Source organism: Barbus barbus, assembly GCF_936440315.1.
Source record: "Barbus barbus genome assembly, chromosome: 46".
Classification (NCBI taxonomy): Eukaryota; Metazoa; Chordata; class Actinopteri; order Cypriniformes; family Cyprinidae; genus Barbus; species Barbus barbus.
Window position 1 is genome coordinate 16,925,554 of NC_136724.1, and position 20,078 is coordinate 16,945,631.

General features: G+C 36.4%; 1 protein-coding gene across 2 annotated transcripts in view; it reads left to right on the forward strand.

Annotated features, from left to right (window-relative positions):
- The window catches only part of LOC306864727 (SH3 domain-containing kinase-binding protein 1-like), a 48,835-nt gene that overhangs the window by 17,091 nt on the left and 11,666 nt on the right, over positions 1 to 20,078 (forward strand). For both annotated transcript variants that reach the window (XM_079408919.1, XM_079408920.1), the window contains exons 3-6: positions 14,036 to 14,159; positions 15,780 to 15,886; positions 15,998 to 16,127; positions 17,517 to 17,710. In XM_079408919.1, coding sequence (XP_079265045.1) covers positions 14,036 to 14,159; positions 15,780 to 15,886; positions 15,998 to 16,127; positions 17,517 to 17,710 — 555 coding nt within the window. The remainder of the gene's footprint in view (positions 1 to 14,035; positions 14,160 to 15,779; positions 15,887 to 15,997; positions 16,128 to 17,516; positions 17,711 to 20,078) is intronic.

Consider the following 20,078-nt stretch of genomic DNA (forward strand, 5'->3'; position numbering starts at 1 on the left):
CCTAGTGTTGTTGATTTGGAGAGAAAGAGCGAGAGAGTATCGCTATGACTTGCGCACTCCTTCTCTCGCTCTCTCTCCAGTGGCACCATTACATCAGGTGTGTATTTCAGAAGGAAATCTGTGAACTCCACCAGCAGATTGTCATGAGCTCAGGTGTGAGGAGTCCATGAAATCTTGTTAGCGTTGTAGCACTACATACTTGTTAGCACCAGGAAGGCGTTATATGAGACACTTTCTAATGACACTGGGATAGTTTTTAGTACTTTATTAGTACAGTTCTCATTGGACACTCCTTTTGTTTATACTGTACTGCGACAGTAATACCACTAATGTTGGTGTGAACTTCAATGAAAATCATGTGGTTGGCTGAAATGTTTACAAGTCAAGTCTCAAAAGCCCTTGTGTTTATATTTTGCAAGTTATTTAACCCTGTTGCAAGACAATTGATTTTCTTGTTCTTTTAGTCTCTGTTTATTTGTTCATTAAGAGATGCTTGTGTAAATGAAAGCATGTAAAAATTTGACTTGAATCAAAGTTGGTAAGGAACTGTTCATCGAAAAAACAAACCATTGATCTGCTTGAGGCAAGTTTTCTTTCTCTAAAAGCCCACTCAAAACTTGAGTCAAATCAAGTCTAAATTTAGTCTCAGATTACTTGAGACTATGTTTGATCTTTTATGACAAAATACTGTAAATTTTCTGGTTTTAATGTCTATTTCATAGCCTTCGGCTTGTCTGTAGGCCTGTGAAAGATGCAGTTTATGCAGTGTACAGAGAGACTCTGCAGCTTCGTGAGGTCACTTCCTTTTCTATGTTTCATGGTAGAGGGAAGTGCAGACTTCCTCTGATGGCACTGAGGAAGGGTAGATGCTTAACAGCAAGACGGTGTGAAATTCAATGGGTGCAATTTAAGCACACTTTTTACAGCTTGACCACAACAGATGAACTAAAACTGAAGACACTAAAAGTCGTCATGTAATCATAGTCAAGTTATTTCTTTAAATAATCTGATTATATTCTTCACAGGCTGTGTAAACTTGATTATTAAAATAGGTATTGGGGTAGTTCACCCAAAGTTGAAAACATACCGTATAGTTTTTCTTTTCTTGCAGTGAAAGTCATTGTTGTTCCCATTGGTTATATGAACAAAAACAGCTAAAACATTATTTTTGAAATGGCTTCTTTTGTGTTTCACAGAATAAAGTCAATCATACCAGTTTATAGGAATAGTTCATCCAAAAATGAATGTTTTCTGATGATTTACCAACCCACAGGCCTTCCAAGATGTGGATGAGTTTATTTTTATCATCAGAACAGATCTGGAGAATCTTAAACTTGCTCAGCAATGGATCCTCTGGTGAATGGGTGCCATCAGAATGAGAGTCCAAACAGTTGATAAAAACACAATAATCCACAAGTAATCCACGCAAATCCAGTCAATCATCAAGAAATAAATCTATCAAATCAAAATATGAGGCCTCTTATTACAATGTTGCTTTCTTCAGTGAAAATGGCGTCTGAATCAGGTGAGAAATATGCACAAATCAAGCACTGTCTCCAAAACAAATATGTAGGTAGATTTTGATGTGAGATGACAACTAAAGCTCATTTTCATTTGATTTTGTTGTATTTATAATAATAAAACATTTTAATGTAACTGTTAGATTAATATTACTGTCAAATTAATCTGCCTGTTATTATGTTGTATCACAATAACTTGTTTACTGCTACCATGCGTATTGTATTTTGTTAGCATGCTGACTTTGAGCTTGCCAAATAAATGGCTTCTAAACAAGCTAGAGTGACATTTCCATTCTCAGAATGGTTCGGATAGTTACCATACACCCACACATCTTACATCGTCATTTAAAATAAACACAAATCTACCTTCGAAATGGTTTCTCATGAGTATTTACACACCCAAGCCCATTTAACGTAAACAGTAGATGTTGGCTGCATTGAAGGGTTTCAGAAGCAATTCATGGTGCCTGCATACTGAAGCTGGGACAGTTTTGTTATGTTCTCTCTGTGGGTTTGGATAGTGCTGAGTTGGGGTATCAGTAAAACGGTCTGTGAGTCATATTTCCACCTGAACAGCTCACAGTAGTCTTGGAGCACCCGAGCGAGGTTGGAACATTCACACTTATTTGTGTTTACGCTATCGTAAGTCATGCACCATGCTCAGGGTTCAGCAGCTTGATGGCCTTAAACGTTCAGAGCAAAAGGTTTTCCTGAGGTGGTTTGTATGATCAAGACACATTGAAGATAGATGGCAATCTGGAGGGTACTAGCTTGTTAACACATTGTGTGACAACATGCCTTCCTTATGCTTTATTTAATACCTCAGGAGACAAGATTTTAAGAGCTGCTGTTCAAAAAATCTTGGGGTTGTTAAAATTTTTATTTATTTTTTATTTAGCATTTTGGTGTTTTTTAGGTGTCTATTATGGTAGTATTTATTTGATCAAAATACAGTTAAAAAAAAACTAATATTGTGAATTATTATTTGCAATTTACCATTTTAAATAGAAATTTACCATTTTTCTATTTTAATAATTTTTAAAATGTTATTCCTGTGATGGAAAGCTGAATTTTCGGCAACCATTACCTCTTCAGTGTCACATGAGCCTTTAGAAATCATTCTAATATGCTAATTAGCTTTTTTTTTCCCAGGAAAAAACTTTTGGTAAATCTTTTTGAAACTGTTGGCGAGGCACGTGTGTATATTTGTTTTTGTTGTTTTTTTCTCAGGAGAGAAAGCAAAAAACTTGCAGAAACCTAGAAGCAGAAGTCTCCATTCTCTCTCCATTTAAACGTAATTCTTTCTAGGAGAAACTGTTGAGCGTCTCCGTACTGTCTTGTCTCCCCTGTGGGTTTGTGAGAAAGAGAGCGTGAACATTCAGACATACACAGTGTGTCATGAAATAAGCATCTGAAAAATGTGTTGAATTTTCTCTAGCTTCATTCTCAGACCCCCTGCTCACTTGAGAAGTATGTAATCTTACATAATCTCTTATCTGAGCAAGAGTCTTTGGGTAAAGAGAGTAAGTAAACAAAGTCTCATTGTAGTTCTTAGCTCATGTATATGACTTAGTTTATTTATGTACATTTTTGTTCATTATAATTATTGATTTTATTTTGTTCATATTATATTTATATTTTATTATAATTGTTTTTTTTTATAGATTTATTTATTTATTTATTTATTTAGAAAAAGAATACTTAAGCACCACTGCTAAAATTTCTACTCGACCACACTTGGTCAACAAGTTAATCAATTAGTAGTTGAGGATAACACCTCAAGCACCTCACGCATTCTCATCTAATGTATAAGTGGAAGTGTGCATTTATCTTTAAGTGAAAGAGATAAAAATTGAATGTTGCCATCTCCAGGTGTTTCCTGTTTGAGGTCTGCCACAACTAAATCTCACCCTTATCCTGTTTGTCTATCGATTTGTGATCTGCCATGATGCTTGTGCTTTCATGAAGCTCAATCAGATCTGTTGTAGTTCAGCTGAGCTGCCACATGCAAAGGGGAGGCTATGATAATGAAGGATGATAAATGCACAGTCGCAAGCGCTCTCGTGGGCCGGTCAGTTCTTGTACGGGGTGGCTTCCTTTCTGGCAGATTGGTTCAGTCATGCATGCGCTCCAGCTTCCTGTTTTGGTGATGTGATAATGGACTGATAATTTAGCCTCTTCTGTGATTAAATGAGCGATGTAATTTAGAATAGACAGGCATCCGTTTTTCACAAGCGCTCAATCATGTCTGGACTCGTGCCATCCGTCTATCTGCCTGCTTTTCTTCTCTTTTTCATTCTCTGATTCAAGTCGACACAGCTGGCAAGGATTGTTTCAGTAGCACGTCTTTAATTAGCCTCAGATAATCTGCTATTCTCTGAATTCAAATAAGAAGATTATGTTCTGTCATAAATGACCTTTAGCCTTGCATTTTCCTCTCTTCATTTTTTTTCTCTGTCCTTTAGGGTAATTATAGTTTTAAATCTCACTAGATTTTATTTTTATTTCATTTTATATTTTGGGTTTCGTCGCAAAACTTAAATGGCATAAATAGTGCTTATTGGATATTTTTTATTATTAATTGCATATAAATTACAAAGACCATGACTCCAGCATCTCCAGAGTATTTATGATCCAACAGCACAGGCTCGATCTGCTCAGATCCTGTGTCAGATGGTCCGCAGCGCAGAACAATTAATCACTGGAATTGGCAAAATTTACAGTCATGGCATTGAATATTTGGAATATATTCACGATGAACATAATGAGACTCTTCATTTTTTGGTGTTGTCTTTGCAACATTTCACAGAGACCATTGTAATTATTTGTTGTTATTAAGGAATGTATTATAGAGAGAAATAGAGAGATGACATATTTATTAATATATTAATTTTTTTGTCCACTGCTTGTTTTGTCTTCATAGCACAAACATGCTGTCTGTAAGGGGCTTTACATTTTACTTTCAGCTTTTTTGGCCCCTTAAATGTCTAACTAAATCCTTCAAAATCACACGTGGATGTCTCTACGTGTATATGTTGTTTTCCTGTGTGTGATTGTCATTTCCACCTATCTGTACTTTTGTATGTGGGAATGCATGGGGCTCTGTTGTCGCTTCACTGCACTGATAATCCATGGGGCGGCAGCTCTTAAAACTGTGTCACAGGCAATGATGCATTTCACCCTGAAACATGGAATTCTGTATCCTGGACCCGGCATCCTGAAGCACTTGCTGATGTAACAGGGTTGTAGAGCATTTAACCTCCTAACCTGAGAGAGAGGTTTAGGTGGAACGTCATTTATTGTTCTCGTTCCATTCTTCTGTTCTACTTAGAACTGCACTTCACTGCAATCTTGACACGACGTATTCCCAGCCACCACCACTGTTGCTATAGACATTTATGGGGGATTTCACAAAGCCTTGGAAATTTTTAAATGTCTGTGATGGACTTAAGACTAGGCATGTGCAGAGCTACATTGGGTCATCTAAACAATAAAAAGCCCAGCCAACTGATCAGTCTTTAAGAAGCACTAAATAATTTGACTATTTTCTTAAAGGGTATAACTTAGGAGAGGTTACATTATTTTGCAGACAAAAAGGTCCATTATCTGTTGTCAATAGTGTAGCAATGCATGAAGCACAGCTCACACAGTCACACTTTCAAACCGAGCAGCTTTCTGTTGGTAAACACAGCATAAACCGCTGAACCCGTTGTGAAATCTTCACACAAAATTCCGGTTTGTGTGTATTCATATCAAAATGACTGAATTTTGCCTGTAAACAACAGTAAATGTCACCACATCTTAAGACATTAAAACTCTATAATCAGATAGCTGGAAGGCAACCAAATGTAAAAGAGCGCTGTGGTCTCAAAAAAGTTTGTTTGAATTTGGAAGGTAGTTAAAAGTACATTTAAGTTTATATGTATTCATTAGCATCAGAGCAGTTCATCATAAAAACCAACAATATTACAGTACACAATATTTTAAGGAGGATTTTAATCTGCCGGTTGCGTAAGTGTAGAACAGTTAGCATGCTAATTAAATCAAAACATAAGACAATCCAAAACTAGTCAATCACACTGACCCAGATACAACTTGGTCATTTTAATGTGAATTGTTTGTATTTTTAATCATCCAAGCGTTACTTCAATCTACCTGAACCTATTATTTAAGATTGCATATCTGTATGTTAGCTTGCTAATTGCTAACTTGCTAGCCACAGCACATACATGTTGACCATTTCCCTTTGCCACAGTTGAAGCTGACATGCAATCTTGTTCTTTTTTTATAGCTGCTATAGACCTTAGTCAGGGAGGGTTGTGACATATAAAATTTTTTGATAGAAATGAAAGCAAGGGAGTGAGGGATAGAAGTACAGTGCATTCTGTGGATTGTACTGCTGTTGAACAACAAGCTGATTGTTCAGTTGATAAAGACTTTCAGTAGACAAAATCTCCATAAAACATTTTAAAAGTTCTGAGTTGGCGAAAATTATGTGATCTATGACCTTGTGTGCCATTATAAGGACTGTAAGTCTATCCCTAGTTTTCATCTGTTAAATTCAATATGATGTCTAACCAGGGTGTAAGTCATTTAAACATATGCGTTAACATGCTAAATTCAAGCTTTAACATCAATCTAATGCACTTTTATTCAAATATCTGAACCAATTATTGTTCAAGCTACTTTTATATTCAAACCTGCACAAATAACTGAGACTTTCTGGAATAAACATGGTTAAAAACAGCCATTAAGACATGTTTTTGTGATGCAGACATTTCCATTATTTACCTACTCTGTCTTCCAATGTGAAATCTCTTTTTACCAGATTAAATTATTACAAGACTTTTTTTAGTACGCTGTGCAGCCTGAGTCTCAGTGTGAGCAGGCCTGTGGCATTGATCAAAGAGCAGCGCTAGCGTACCAAGGTCGTCTACGCTGTTGTGTATGAGAGGGCCTGTCATTCCCCGAAGCACATGTTGACTTTTTTCTCCTCCCTATGTAGTGGAAGATCGAGGAATGATGGGACGCTGTGAAAACCAGCTACTATTGACCATCTGGAACAGACCAGTGAGCGGGGGAGAGGAATGTAGATCACACACACACTTTCAGAGCTCTGTTAATGCTCTTGTGAACAGGATGTCAGTGAAAAGGAGTCTCGTGACAGAGTAGGAGCTGAATGTGTGTGTGTCAGTGTGTTAAACGAATAACAGTGTTGGTGATTCATGTGCGCATAGTCGGCCAGTTTGAGATGAAAGTTTACTGCTTTGTGGTCTAAAGTATGTGAACGCCCCCCTTCTGATCTGTTCTTTTGATAAACAGACAATTTCTGTCAGGTGAGTCTGATTAGGCCTTTGCTGCTCCCACAATGCTTTGCAAAACCACTGTTTTTACTGCCATGTTTATTTTTTTCAGTTCAAAGGGAAGAGGTCTCATCTGGTCTGGTCTGTATGTCTGTGTGTGCATACAGTAGCGTTAGAAGGGGCGCACTGCAGAAGTTTGCAGCTATGTACTGTGGTTTGACTTGACTTGAGCTCTGTCGAAGCCTATGACTTTGGCAGGAAATGTATATTAAAAAAAATGAGCCTTGCAGCTGCATGCCGTAAAGCGAGATGAGTGAGAAATGGCGGGTTGTGATTGTCCCCTCCACAAACACCACAGTTACCTACTTAAAATGATTTTTGTCGTAAAATTACTTTTTAATTGTGTATAAAATATTTTACTGAGAACACTAAATGGTTTTAATATAGCTGTGAATATTTGTGTATATGGTAGTGATAAATAAAACTATGTATTTTCAAATATTGACTAGTTAATGGATTGATTAAATGATGGATTACTTAGTTTTTATGCAAACTGACTAACAGCTCATGTACAGGATGTTGCGTAAATAAATGCTGCTAAAAATATCAGAACTAAATATGTATGCATATAAGAAAAATGGTAAACTTGTAAAAATAGTTAAGAAAAAACAGGAAGCAATATAAACAATAGAACAAAAAAACTACAGTAGAACAAATAAGACATGCTACATACATTATATAAAGTAATCAAATGTATAAAAACACTGCATGTTCTTCACTGTGTAAATGAAATATATATTTCTTCTTATTAAAGTTATAAAAGTGGTCAAGAGCAGTGAGAGGTTTTCTCTCTTTTGTTCTTTGATTTAAAATGAATGACAGAAGCAGGAATATTAGACTGCTGTTACTTTAAGAGCTGTTTAAGTTTCTTTCTCAGCTGTTTGCTTTCACTTAAATTACTGATGTACGAGGATGCTCAACAGCAAAAACGCATGCTTAAAAATGCGTGCAAATGATAATTTTTCGTGACCACGCAGCCCAAGATCTCTACAGGTTGCCAAATAAAAAAAAAAAGGTTAACAAATTCTAACAATCCAGAGAATCTTTTTTTATTTTTTGATGATTAGTTCGCCATTGTGATGCATCTCAAATGTTTTTTTGTGTCTGTATGATCCCATTGTTCTTGCTCAGGTTTCAATGTTGTACCTACTATGTGATCTCCAGCTGTACTTTGACCCCTAGGGGCCTGGCTTTAATACGTTTCCATGGCAGTGGCACCATAAGGTATACAGGTAGACCATTACACATATGCTACACCGTCTATGCTTTAATTAGGTTGGTGATGATGGAGCTGCATCTACCTTGTTGTAACTTGTTTACCACTCTCTGACCGAAATCAAGTGTGGTTTGAATCATTGATTAAAGTCCATTCAACCTTTTAGAGTGGAGCTCCAACAGACACAAAAACATAATTCAGGACTGATTACTGAGCTTTTATCAGTGATTGTGCTCTACACTAAGAACAATAGTTGCAGTAATGCTTGCTTCTAAACACTGTAATGTTTTCAGAGTTCATCAGCTCCATGCTGATGGCTGGCACGGGCCAATCCCAATCACACAGTAGGACTTTGTGAGATGTGGAGTCTGGAGATGACCCATCAAACAATGGGATTGTCTCTCTGCTAACAGTGACAGAGAATTGGCACACTAACAAACAGTATAGTTAATCCTAGGCCTGCAACTATTTTGGTAATCAAATCATTTTACAATGTTCTTCAAACAGTGTCAGATAGTGTATGCTTAACTGTTAGTGCAAAAAATAGCTGTAAATATAGTGATAGAATAAAATATAAAAATATAAAAATGTTGTAAATATAAAATGTGAATTTTAGCTGTGAAATTAGTTTTGCATGCTATAGATTTTAAGTGCATAACCCGACTATTCTAAGCTTAACAATTTCTAAACTCTTCTTAATAACTTAACCTATTTCTAAACTTAACAATTTCTCAATGCAGAATATGTGATGTGAAATATGTGAAGTGACATTCAGCCAAGTATGGTGACCCATACTCGGAATTCGTGCTCTGCATTTAACCCATCCAACGTGCACACACACAGCAGTGAACACACACACACACACCGTGAACACACACCCGGAGCAGTGGGCAGCCATTTATGCTGCAGCGCCAGGGGAGCAGTTGGGGGTTCGGTGCCTTGCTCAAGGGCACCTCAGTCATGGTATTGAGGGTGGAGAGAGCGCTGGACATTCACTCCCCCCACCTACAATTCCTGCCGGCCGGAGACTCGAACCCACAACCTTTGGATTACGAGTCCAACTCTCTAACCATTAGGCCACGACTTCCCCTAGAACAATATAAAACACACAAAAGACAGATAAAAGTACAGTCACGATCATTTTGGATGGTGTTTTTGTCTTTATTCATATAGGACAGTACTGGATCAGAAAAGAAGCAGGATGTCCAGCACAACGTGTTTGAGTGCTACAAACATAATTTTTTTTAATTGTTTACAAATGGCAAGGTTGGGTTAAAAATTTATCCTCATCACATACAGGAACAGCTGATTAAATGCAAAAAATTAAATGCACAGTCAAAATGTCTTGCATTATTTATCGACTTTCGATTCTCGAGTCAGTCTATAGCCAAAGGTTTCTTAAAGTAATGGGTTACCAGACACATCAATAAATAGACCCTAGAGGGTGATTTATAGTGATGCAAAAAAAATAAAAAACATTTATATACATTAAAAAATAATTTGTGTATCATTTTAGTTTTTTAATGAAATAAGAATTTTGTATTATGAAAATGAGTTTGTATTTGCCTATTCTGTTCATCAGTGTTAAAACCATTAAAGAGGAAACCACATCTTCCCCATTTCATTTCTGATTTAAAAAAAAAAAAGAAGAAAAAGAAATGGATGCAAAAGTACACAGACCATACCTGTGTATTTTTGGAAATGCTTTAAATAACCAAAGTTACCAAGCCACAAGCTAAATACTAACTGTAAAGTGTCAAGATGTCCTGCAACACACACACACACACACTTCCTTTTCTAAACATAGTCAAATGCTCTATTGTAATAACTTTACTTAGAGTTTTGACTGAAATTATTGCATTCAGTTTCTTTGTTGTGCTCATTGGGATTGGTGTTGACATGCATGGACACATTCAATTAAATGTTATGTTAAATCTATTTTCTGGTCCACCAGCTAGACTGGTCCACCAAACAAGCAGGAACCATCATAAACCAGCTTGAGCTAGCATGAAATTCTTCTGAATTCTTTTCAGCAGGTTAGTTGCTGTGTGCTCTTTTCATCATAAATAACTTGATAAAGCAGTTATGGCAGAGCAAATGGAATTTTGTTTTCAAGGTTTTTTTCTTGGAAAGAATGTTTCTGGGATACACACAGATGTGTTCACACACACACACACACACACACACAACAAGCAACACAATACAGACATTGACAGGATCCGTGTGTGATATGCTGCTCAAGGTCAACTCTTTTTTGCTATAGAGGGCTCTGTCTTTTTAATCTATCTGGTTATCTCCTGGCTTCCCTGCAAATGAGTGTGTTTGAGTGTGTACATATTGGTTTTTAGCTCTCAGTAGCATTCTCTCTTACTTATATTTCCAGGCAAAAACAGCTGGAAAGTCAGTGAAATTTATGCTAAGCTTTAAGTCACACCGTGTGCTGTTTTAGTGAAGTGAAGTGGAGTGACATTCAGCCAAGTATGGTGACCCATACTCGGAATTCGTGCTCTGCATTTAACCCATCCAACGTGCACACACACAGCAGTGAACACACACACACCGTGAACACACACCCGGAGCAGTGGGCAGCCATTTATGCTGCAGCGCCCGGGGAGCAGTTGGGGGTTCAGTGCCTTGCTCAAGGGCACCTCAGTCGTGGTATTGAGGGTGGAGAGAGCGCTGGACATTCACTCCCCCCACCTACAATTCCTGCCGGCCGGAGACTCGAACCCACAACCTTTGGATTACAAGTCCGATTCTCTAACCATTAGGCCACGACTTCCCTGAAGCTTTTTCTATTTCTAAATGTTAGCAAAATTAGCTTTTAGCAGTACAGTATACTGCTGTAGTATAATACAGTAACATTTCAATGTATGTTGTTTCCCTTCCAAGAAAACAGACCAAAAAATGCTGATTGTGTTCTATTTTAAGTGTCATATAGGTGTAGATGAGAAAATACTTTAATAACCAGGGATGCGCACAAGTGCTGCATGGGTGCACATTTGTGACCAAAATAAAAAAAATTCACTGTGAAAATTTAGACTGCTTATTTATATACTGACCTGAATGCTGTTAATGCACAATCACTATTTAGACAGACTAACTGTAATACTGTGTAAGATTTCTATTAGAACTGAAGGCATAAATTTAGGCTATGTCCTGCCAGTTTCTGAGTAAAATGCAAAACTTTGACATTTCATTCACTGACGCGCTTCACTTAGCAGTGCTAAAACCGGCAGTGCATATCCTACTTACTTGCTGGAAACCCGCCAAAGTAAAAAATTAAAACACTTTAGGTTTAAAATGATGAAAATTCAGATAAAATAAATTTTAAAAGTAAACAAAGTCATATTAAAAATGTAAATATTAATATTATATATTGTAGTATTGTCACATTTAATTTATTATTGTGTTTTATTTTATTCAGAAAAATTCAATAATACTATTAATTGCTATTATTATTTTATTTTTATAGTTATATTTAATGGGTCACACTGTGCATTGTGAGCACCAAACCCAAATCTCCTGATGCTCTCATTAGAACCAGACTGAAAAATATATGTGCATCCCTGTTAATGACTTCTTCACCATAAAAAAAAAAAAAAACATTGACATCAAATTGCGTAATATCAGGAGAATCTTGTGGTCTATATAAAAGTTCTTGTGCACATGATTGGTCTGCTGAGCGGATGTTATATGCAGGATGAAACGCACATAATTATTATGCTTGAATATCCTTTCTGAATGCACACATTTACACTCTCGTTTCACGCCTAGACTGTTCACCGCTCTCTCTCTCCTTCAGTTTATCTCTCTCTCACACACTCACGCAGTCGACATAAAGAAAGCTAACTACTGTAACCTTATTTCATTCCCTGGCTGATAACTTTTACATTTAATATTTCTGCACAGAAAAGAAAATCACATTTTCCTGTGTGAGAGAGACTTCCTGGTTTGTGTGAAAAAGTCTTCCCATTTTAATTAGTTTTTCAAATATTTTTTATTTCTTGGATTTTGTAAACGTATGAAATAGCTGAAAAATATTCCAGGGATTTATTTAATTTTTTTGGTGTTTTGTTGAATGTTAATGAGGTTTTGAACTCATTTAGAAAGCTTGCTTTTCTGAAGGATATGTGAAGACTGGATGTTTAGTGATACTAATGAAGAATTTAAACTATTGATAAAAGACCATGTGAATCCAAAATTAGAAACGTATGGTGTGTAGTCGATATCTAGTAGCTTTAAAGCATCTATGTTTTTATACACTCCTAAATGTTGAAATAATACACTTCTAGTCTATAGACTGTCCCAGTAATGTTAACAACAGACCTTGTTTTTACGTTAGAAACCAAAATCCGCTTTTGTAAAATTGCAAATGGCTTGAAAATGCTATTTCTCTAATGGATTTTTGGGCAAATTAAACTATTTAAAATACAAGACAAGCCCTTGAATATGTTCTCCCTTAACTTCCTGTATCAATTGGAAGCATGTCACCTCAGAAAAAAATAATTGCATATATTTAACCAGTTATTTGTAGACATGAGTCAGATTTAAAATATTTAAGCTGTGCTCCTGAAAATGTAGTTGAGATTTATGATGCTGTTTTAAATATTGTCCACCTGCAGACTGACAACTTGATCTGCAAGCATGAAGCATCCAGCAAGCAGATAGTCTGTTCTTATTCCTCTAAATAAATAACCATGTCACAGTGAGTGAGAGAGTAAAACACGCAGAAAGAACTTGCAGCGAGAGCAGAGAAAGATAACATTCAGGAAATTGAGAAAGGATGACAGCTCTGTGTGAGCCAGCAGATGCTCGAGATCTTTCTCTGCAGTTCTCTTAACCTTTGCACAGGCCTTAAAGACAGATACCATAAAGTCATCAGAATGATCAATCATTGCGCATTTAAAATATCACATTATGGCTTATTGTATTACTGTATATGAGCTCTCCAAACAGCACCAGACCATATCAGGCAATGGTCAGTTTGCTATCCACAGTGCGATTTGCATATATATTGTTCATTACAATACAATGCGATTCATTTTTGGATACTTCTGCATAATTACTTACCTTTTTGACCATTACAGGTTACCAAGTCAAGAAAAGATGAGTGCATTTGGTGCATTATTGCAGATTTGGAATGAGGAGTGTATTAAAAATCAACTAGGTCAACCGCCTCTATGCAAGGGTTTAACCAGATTGCTTTACTGTAAAATGCTTTGTGAAAGTGGCGAATTTAAGACATATTGTTCCAAATTAGTATTACGCAAAGGAAATAATGACAACGAGGCATTTTATTAATGATTATAAATAACTGTATTATTCAAGTGAGCTGGATTTATTTTATTTTATGATTTATGTAATAAAAAATATTATTAATATTCTATTTCAAATATATACCTAATATTTAAAATATTATTTAAAGTTTATATTTTTTATTACTGTTATTGCTATTATTATTTAAAATGTTCATATTTAGTATTATTAGAATTATTTTTACAAAGCCGTTATGTTTTCAAGTTCAACGTGGACTTCTTCATGTGTGTTAAACGGACATGAGCAAAATAGAAAATTTAATTATTAATCACAATTATTTGTATTACAGTTAATCAACAGACACATTTACACAGCCTTAACAGCTCTAGTGGAGGGAGAGAGAAGTACAGTACAGACTGCTACTTCTGCTAACAGACGGACAAACAGATGGAGAAGTGTTTTAAAGCAGTGTGTGTGTGTGTGTGTGTGTGTGAGGTTGATTCTGAGTCACTGTATGGCCCATCCAGGAAATGAGTGCCTTTCTGCATTGCTCCACTAAGGCCTACATTACGCCTCTCTTTCTGTCTGTCTCTGTTTTACACGCAGACAGTGGATGAGAATGGACTAGAGCTCCCTCTAGAGTTTCTGTGCATTAAATGCCCGTTTTCTATTTTTAGGAGATAAAGAAAGGCTCGAAAAAAGAGGTGAAGAAGGAGTCCAGCTTGGCCGGATCCAAATCAGATCTGTCCAATGGCAGCGCCAGTCCAAAATCAGAACCCAGCCTCAGACCCGCCAAGAAAGGTAGTGTATCTGATCTGTTCCTGATCCGAAAAGTAGTCCAGTGCTTATTCAGCACAAAACACCCACACAAACATCCCCTCATGTCTCACAGGACAGGATTTGGGGAGCGGTTAAAGTTTCCGTTGATCGAAGATTCAATTAACAGAGATCTGGCTCAGGTTTGCTTCTGGCTGATGAAAAGAGTGACAGTTAAATCAAAAAATACCCTTTCAAAGACACTCAAGCATCCTTAAATTTGCCAAGTCATCCATACGGGTCTGGAATATGTCAGTCAGACCGGTCATAATGGGATTGTGTGTGTGTGTGTGTGTGTTGGGCGCAGTATTACTGTGTACAGTATTAGTACAGTATTACTCCTACCACTTCCTGAGTGTGATGGTACATGATTAAACATTATTAAATTTCCCTAACTCAGATAATTACAGGAACTTCACATATTGTCTTTTTGGGGCCACTGTGTGAATCTTCTAATTGATCAGATTTGAGATGAATTGAGTATATTGTCAAATTAAATTAAATGCAAATGAATAATTAAAAAATAATGAAACAAATCAATTTGTTTTGATTTTATTTTTAATCAATTAGGACATTTTTCTTTGATCTTATAAAAATGGTTATACTGTGTAATCGTGAAGATATGAATTTCATTGTTTACTAAATAATTGATATTTCTTTCCTAATTAAACAATTAATTAAGAAAATAAATAAGGTCACAGAGATGTATTAAATCAAAAACCCTCATTTGCCGGATAGCTTTTTCACTGTTGTACTTTAAATGGGACAGATACTCAACCGGTTTCTGGAGCACAAGCTTTGTTTACAGCCCTCAATTTATGTCACCTGATTTTCAGACAACAGTGCCAGTGTAGGTTCATGTGACTTTAATTTGTTTTGCAGATGGAGATGTTGGCTTTCAAAGACAATATGAGGCAAAATATGTGTCTCATTGGTTTTCTCCAGTGTATTAACTATTGCAATCTTTGGTCATTCTAAGTGCTTTTATGGCATCAAGATATTAATATTGGTAGGTTATTCTGTGGAGAACGGAAACTTTGGGTGTCTGTTATCAGAGGCTATTTGTTGTTATGAGCCACAGAGGTCTGTGTGTTTAATGAGAAGTCTTGGAGCAAAATGTGTAGCTAATTGTTTAGCATAAACTAAAGAGAAGAGCGACACCTAGTGCTGGAATATGTAAGTGCAGCTCTGTTCTTTTGTTTCATTCAATTCATCAAAGTAATAATTCATTCTGAAATAATGTATCACAGTTTCCACATAAGTATTAAGAAAATATTAGATGACGAAGAAGAAAAAGAAATGTTTCTTGAGCAGCAAATCAGCATATCAAAATGTTTTTTGTAGGATCATGTGGCAGAGAAATGGCTGCTACAAATTCACCTCTTCCATCATAGGAATAAATTATAATTTTAAATATATTAAAATAGAAAACAGTTATTTTAAATTGTAAAAATAATTAACAATATTACTGTTTTTATTGTATTTTTGATCAGATAAATTGAGCCTTGGTGAGCATAAAGGACTTAAAACAATACATATCTTACTGACCCCAAACTTTTCAAAGTCTACAAACATTATTTATCTATGTGTGTTTCACATAAACAGGGGAGGCAATCAGAAAAAGGCGTTGCAAAGCTAGCTTTAGCTACACTCCGCAGAATGAGGATGAGCTAGAACTGAAGATCGGAGATGTTATTGATGTTCTGGGAGAGGTGAGTACTGCATGACCATCCTAGTCACATTATATATATTTTTTTCAAATATAGAACCTCTTGTTTATGTGTAGTGCTTAAAACCGTTTCTGTGTGTGTTTGCTCACTAAGGTGGAGGAAGGATGGTGGGAAGGCTTTCTCAATGGCAAAACTGGGATGTTTCCCTCTAACTTCACCAAGGAGTTGTTGGCCGAGGCTGAGGATCTGACCCCACAGGACGACACACGCACCACACGAACCAGTCAGTCTGCACTGCATACTCACTTGTCCACTAAAGCTGCTTCCTCATCTTACCAACTACATGTTTCTGAAGATTTCCAGACATAGAAAAAAATGGAATGGAATTTATTTTGGAGCATATTTTCCTTTTTATTGAAGACGTATTGTCTTGTTGAAGTGGTAAGGCAGCAAGCAGGCAGATGGTGAAACATGAAAGTTTCATCCCGTCGCATATGTCAACGTGATTCACACCATTAAGCAAGCGACTCCCACAGTAATTTGTGAGTTTTGTGATGTTACAGAGTGAAATGAGGTTAAGTGTGGGGGAATCTCCACCTCCTCCCTACGACTGATGAAGTCATTTGGATGAGTGGTGTAACCTTTTTTTAATACATGGAAGAAATGCATCCAGATACTTATAAGCTGTACAAAATAACCAGCCACGTCTAACCAATTATGTCACAATCATCTTTAACCATTAATTTCCTCCCATGCTTTTAACCAATTACAAGTATTCAATTCGATTCAAAACACTTGCTAAAAGAATATATAATATTTTATTTGTTTAGTTGCATGGCATGTGACCATTAACCAGCAACAGAGAACTATGAACATGCAAATGTGCTTTAAATGATTGAAACATTAACTTAAATTCTCAGGAGGTACTTAACTAAGTATTTTAGGTCAAATGGTTTGAGAATCCCTAGCCTAATAAATACTGTTTTTTTTTTTGTTTTTTTTGTACTTTCATTTGAATTAATATTATTTGCACTGCTGTTGAATAGTATGGAGTCGAAAATTTTTTTTTATGTTTTTGAAATATTTCTCATATACAAAGGCTGCATTTATTTGATCAAAAATCAGTAAACTGTGAAATATTGAAAACTGTTTAATATTTAAAAAATTTTATACAGGATTTTTTAGGCAGTGGTTAATAGAAATTTCAAAAGAACAGCATTTTTTTAACAATATTAATGTCTTTACTGTTACTTTTGATCATTTAAATGCTTCCTTGCTTAATAAAAGTATTTCATTTTTTTCATTAAAAAAAAGTAAAATCTTACTGAACCCAGAATTTTTAACAGTAGTGTATATTGATTTAGAGTTATTATTTATATTATTATTTTTAAAATAAATTACTGTTGATCACCATATTATTTTAAGCTGTGACATTGAACCCATAATGCCAATACCAGGAAATTCCATTTCAGTGTCACAGCTAAAATTAATATGCTAATTGTCCCAATCATTTATCACTAACCTACTGAGCTTTTACTATTGTGACAGCCTTACACAGCACTTCTTGGCAAGGACAGATGGACTCTAACAGTTCAGTTGTGAAGAGTGCTGCATGCAAAGGCTGCATGCAAATACTCAATTGCTCCTTTGAAACGTGTTTTTGAATCTGCAGGTATAAAGGACAGCACCAGCTCAGAGAGTGATGGCGGCGACTCCAGTAGTTTACGCTCTGATACTGGCAGTGTGTCCTCCAGCTCTGAGATTCAGCCCAAAAAAGTTCGGGGGTTCGGCTTCGGGGACATCTTCAAAGACCAGCCCATCAAGCTCCGCCCACGATCCCTGGACATGGACAGTGAGGGAGACAAGGTGAGTTTGTATTATTGGAGTCCCTGTATTTTAATGAAGCAAAGTGTATGTGCGTTTCTTGGATTTTACGACTGTAATTACAGTCCGTCTCTTTCTTGGTCCCCTGTGCTTACCCTGCCTTCGGCCCCACAGTCTCTTGTTCATTAAAACCTTCCCGTCTTCCTGTTCCACTGAGAGCGGCATGCATCCCTTTGCTCATTTCCTCTTTTTCTCTATCCATAGTTGGCTCTCATTATTAGGCCCACATTTAATTTGTCTTTTTTTTTTTCCAAACATAATTTTATATATTTTTTAGGGGTTTGTTTTATTGTGGAAAGTTTGCATTTGGTGTGTGTCTGTCTTTTTTTTAATTCTTGCTCAATTTGGTTAGGAAGTCGTGGCTATGTGTGAAATAACAAGGTAGCATACTATACATACTGTTTCTGCAGTATACAGTATGTACCAAATGCATGAGAATTGCTTTAGGAATGCACAAAATTGGTATATTTATCAGTTATTGATTTCTTTAAACTTATCTATATCGCTTGATTTTGGATAAATAATTATGCATGCTAATTTCCCCTATTTTTGTGAATCTTTAAAAGCACAAATAATTCCATAACACTGTTAAATGTAATATTTAGAAAATATTAAAATGAATATCTGTTTTTCATACTGTTCATTATAATGTTGTGCGGCCTAAATTCACTTCATTTTAGTTTAACATTTTATTCTTAAAATAATTTTTAGTTGCATTTTAACTTGTTGCATTTTAGCAAGTATTCCTTTCAAAAATAATTAATATAAATATTTAAAATAAATATTTATTGGTTTAAAACAGTGTGCACTATCTTAATTATTGTATCCATGACTTGGTGTTTTACTTGATTTCCTGTAATAATTGAATCAGGTGTAATAGCTTTTTTTTTTTTTTTTTCTTAAACTTTCAAAAATTAACAAAAGTGCAAAATGATGCAAACTGTTGAGGTCATGTGGAACAATGTGGCTTAGTACTGTTTAAAAATGTTTATAGTTGCATGATATGGTTTCAAATGTTATTTAAAGAAATAGTTGGCAGTATTCAGTAGGCAAGTAATCCATTTCAAATGCAACGTTTGTGCTAGTGTGTGTGTGTGCGTGCATGCGTGCGTGCGTGTGTGTGTGTGTGTGTGTGTGTGTGTGTGTGTGTGTGTGTCTGTCTGTGTGTGTGTGTGTGTGTGTGTGTCTGTGTATGGAAGAAGGCACACAAATAGCCGATCTGGCACTCTCGGTCACGTAGAAAGGAAGTCATTATCAAAGAGGTGTTTATGGGACGTCTTCCGCTCTTTGTGTCTCTCAGCCTCACTTTGCTTAGTCTGAAAGAGAAGGAAATCTCTCCAGATGGTCTCTGAATATCTATTATTACGCATTCCAGCTTAACTCTTCTACCTGTTGCTTGCAGAGACAATTTTCTATTTTACAAGGCAAGTGATCAATGGAATATGGAAATCTGATGTCATTTACAAGCTGTAGGTTTACCCATATACAAATTGACCACACCCTGACATGGCTCTCTTTCCATATCCACCCCTCTCCTCCTCTCTTCCTCTCTCTCTCTGAGTGGTTTCCTAATTTAGGGCTGTTTAAAAGCAGAAGTAGGGCTTGTAAGACTGTAAGAGACTGTCATGACTCAGGGGGGAGTGAACCGCAGTTAGACTGAAAGCTTGTTGGAGGTTCCTGTTGCAGGCAGGACTTGCGTGCATAGATGTAGGTAGCAACACCAGCCATTTCTCAAGGATTGTTTAGTCATTTTGCAAGAAGGTAAATATTAATCTCATCTGCATCTTAAATTCATCTGCATCGCTCTCTCTATCTATTCGTCTTTCTATGCTAATGATGTAAAACTGGCTAGAAGTGAGCTGTTAAACGACGATCGAGATGTGTTTCCTTTCATGTGGCTGTAATTTGGGCTTTGAGACACAGCATTATGGGTGTTCTGAGGGTGGAAGTCACCGTAGGGTCTTCACAGAGATGTCATGAGGCCTTTGAGAAGAGCTGTGCAGCCAGATGTTGTAATGATGTTCCTATTTAAACACCGTTTAAACATTTGGCTGCCACATGGTGCTTGTTAGTCCGACTCCATCATGACTACTTTAAATGAGAGGAAAAGGAAGAGAGGGAGGAGGAAGAGTGGGTGAGTTTTTTTTTCACAGCGAACACAGCAAATGTGTGTGTGTTAAAGCCACTTTGGGAGCGCGGGATGTTAAAGAGCTTGTTGTATGTCGGGTTGGATTGATTCCCTGCCGTGTTTGTGGAAGGACTGTGGCTCCCCTGCCGGAAAGAGGCCAGATAAACCGAGCCAAATAGACAGTATGCTATTCACACACGTATGTTTGAATTCACTGGGCTC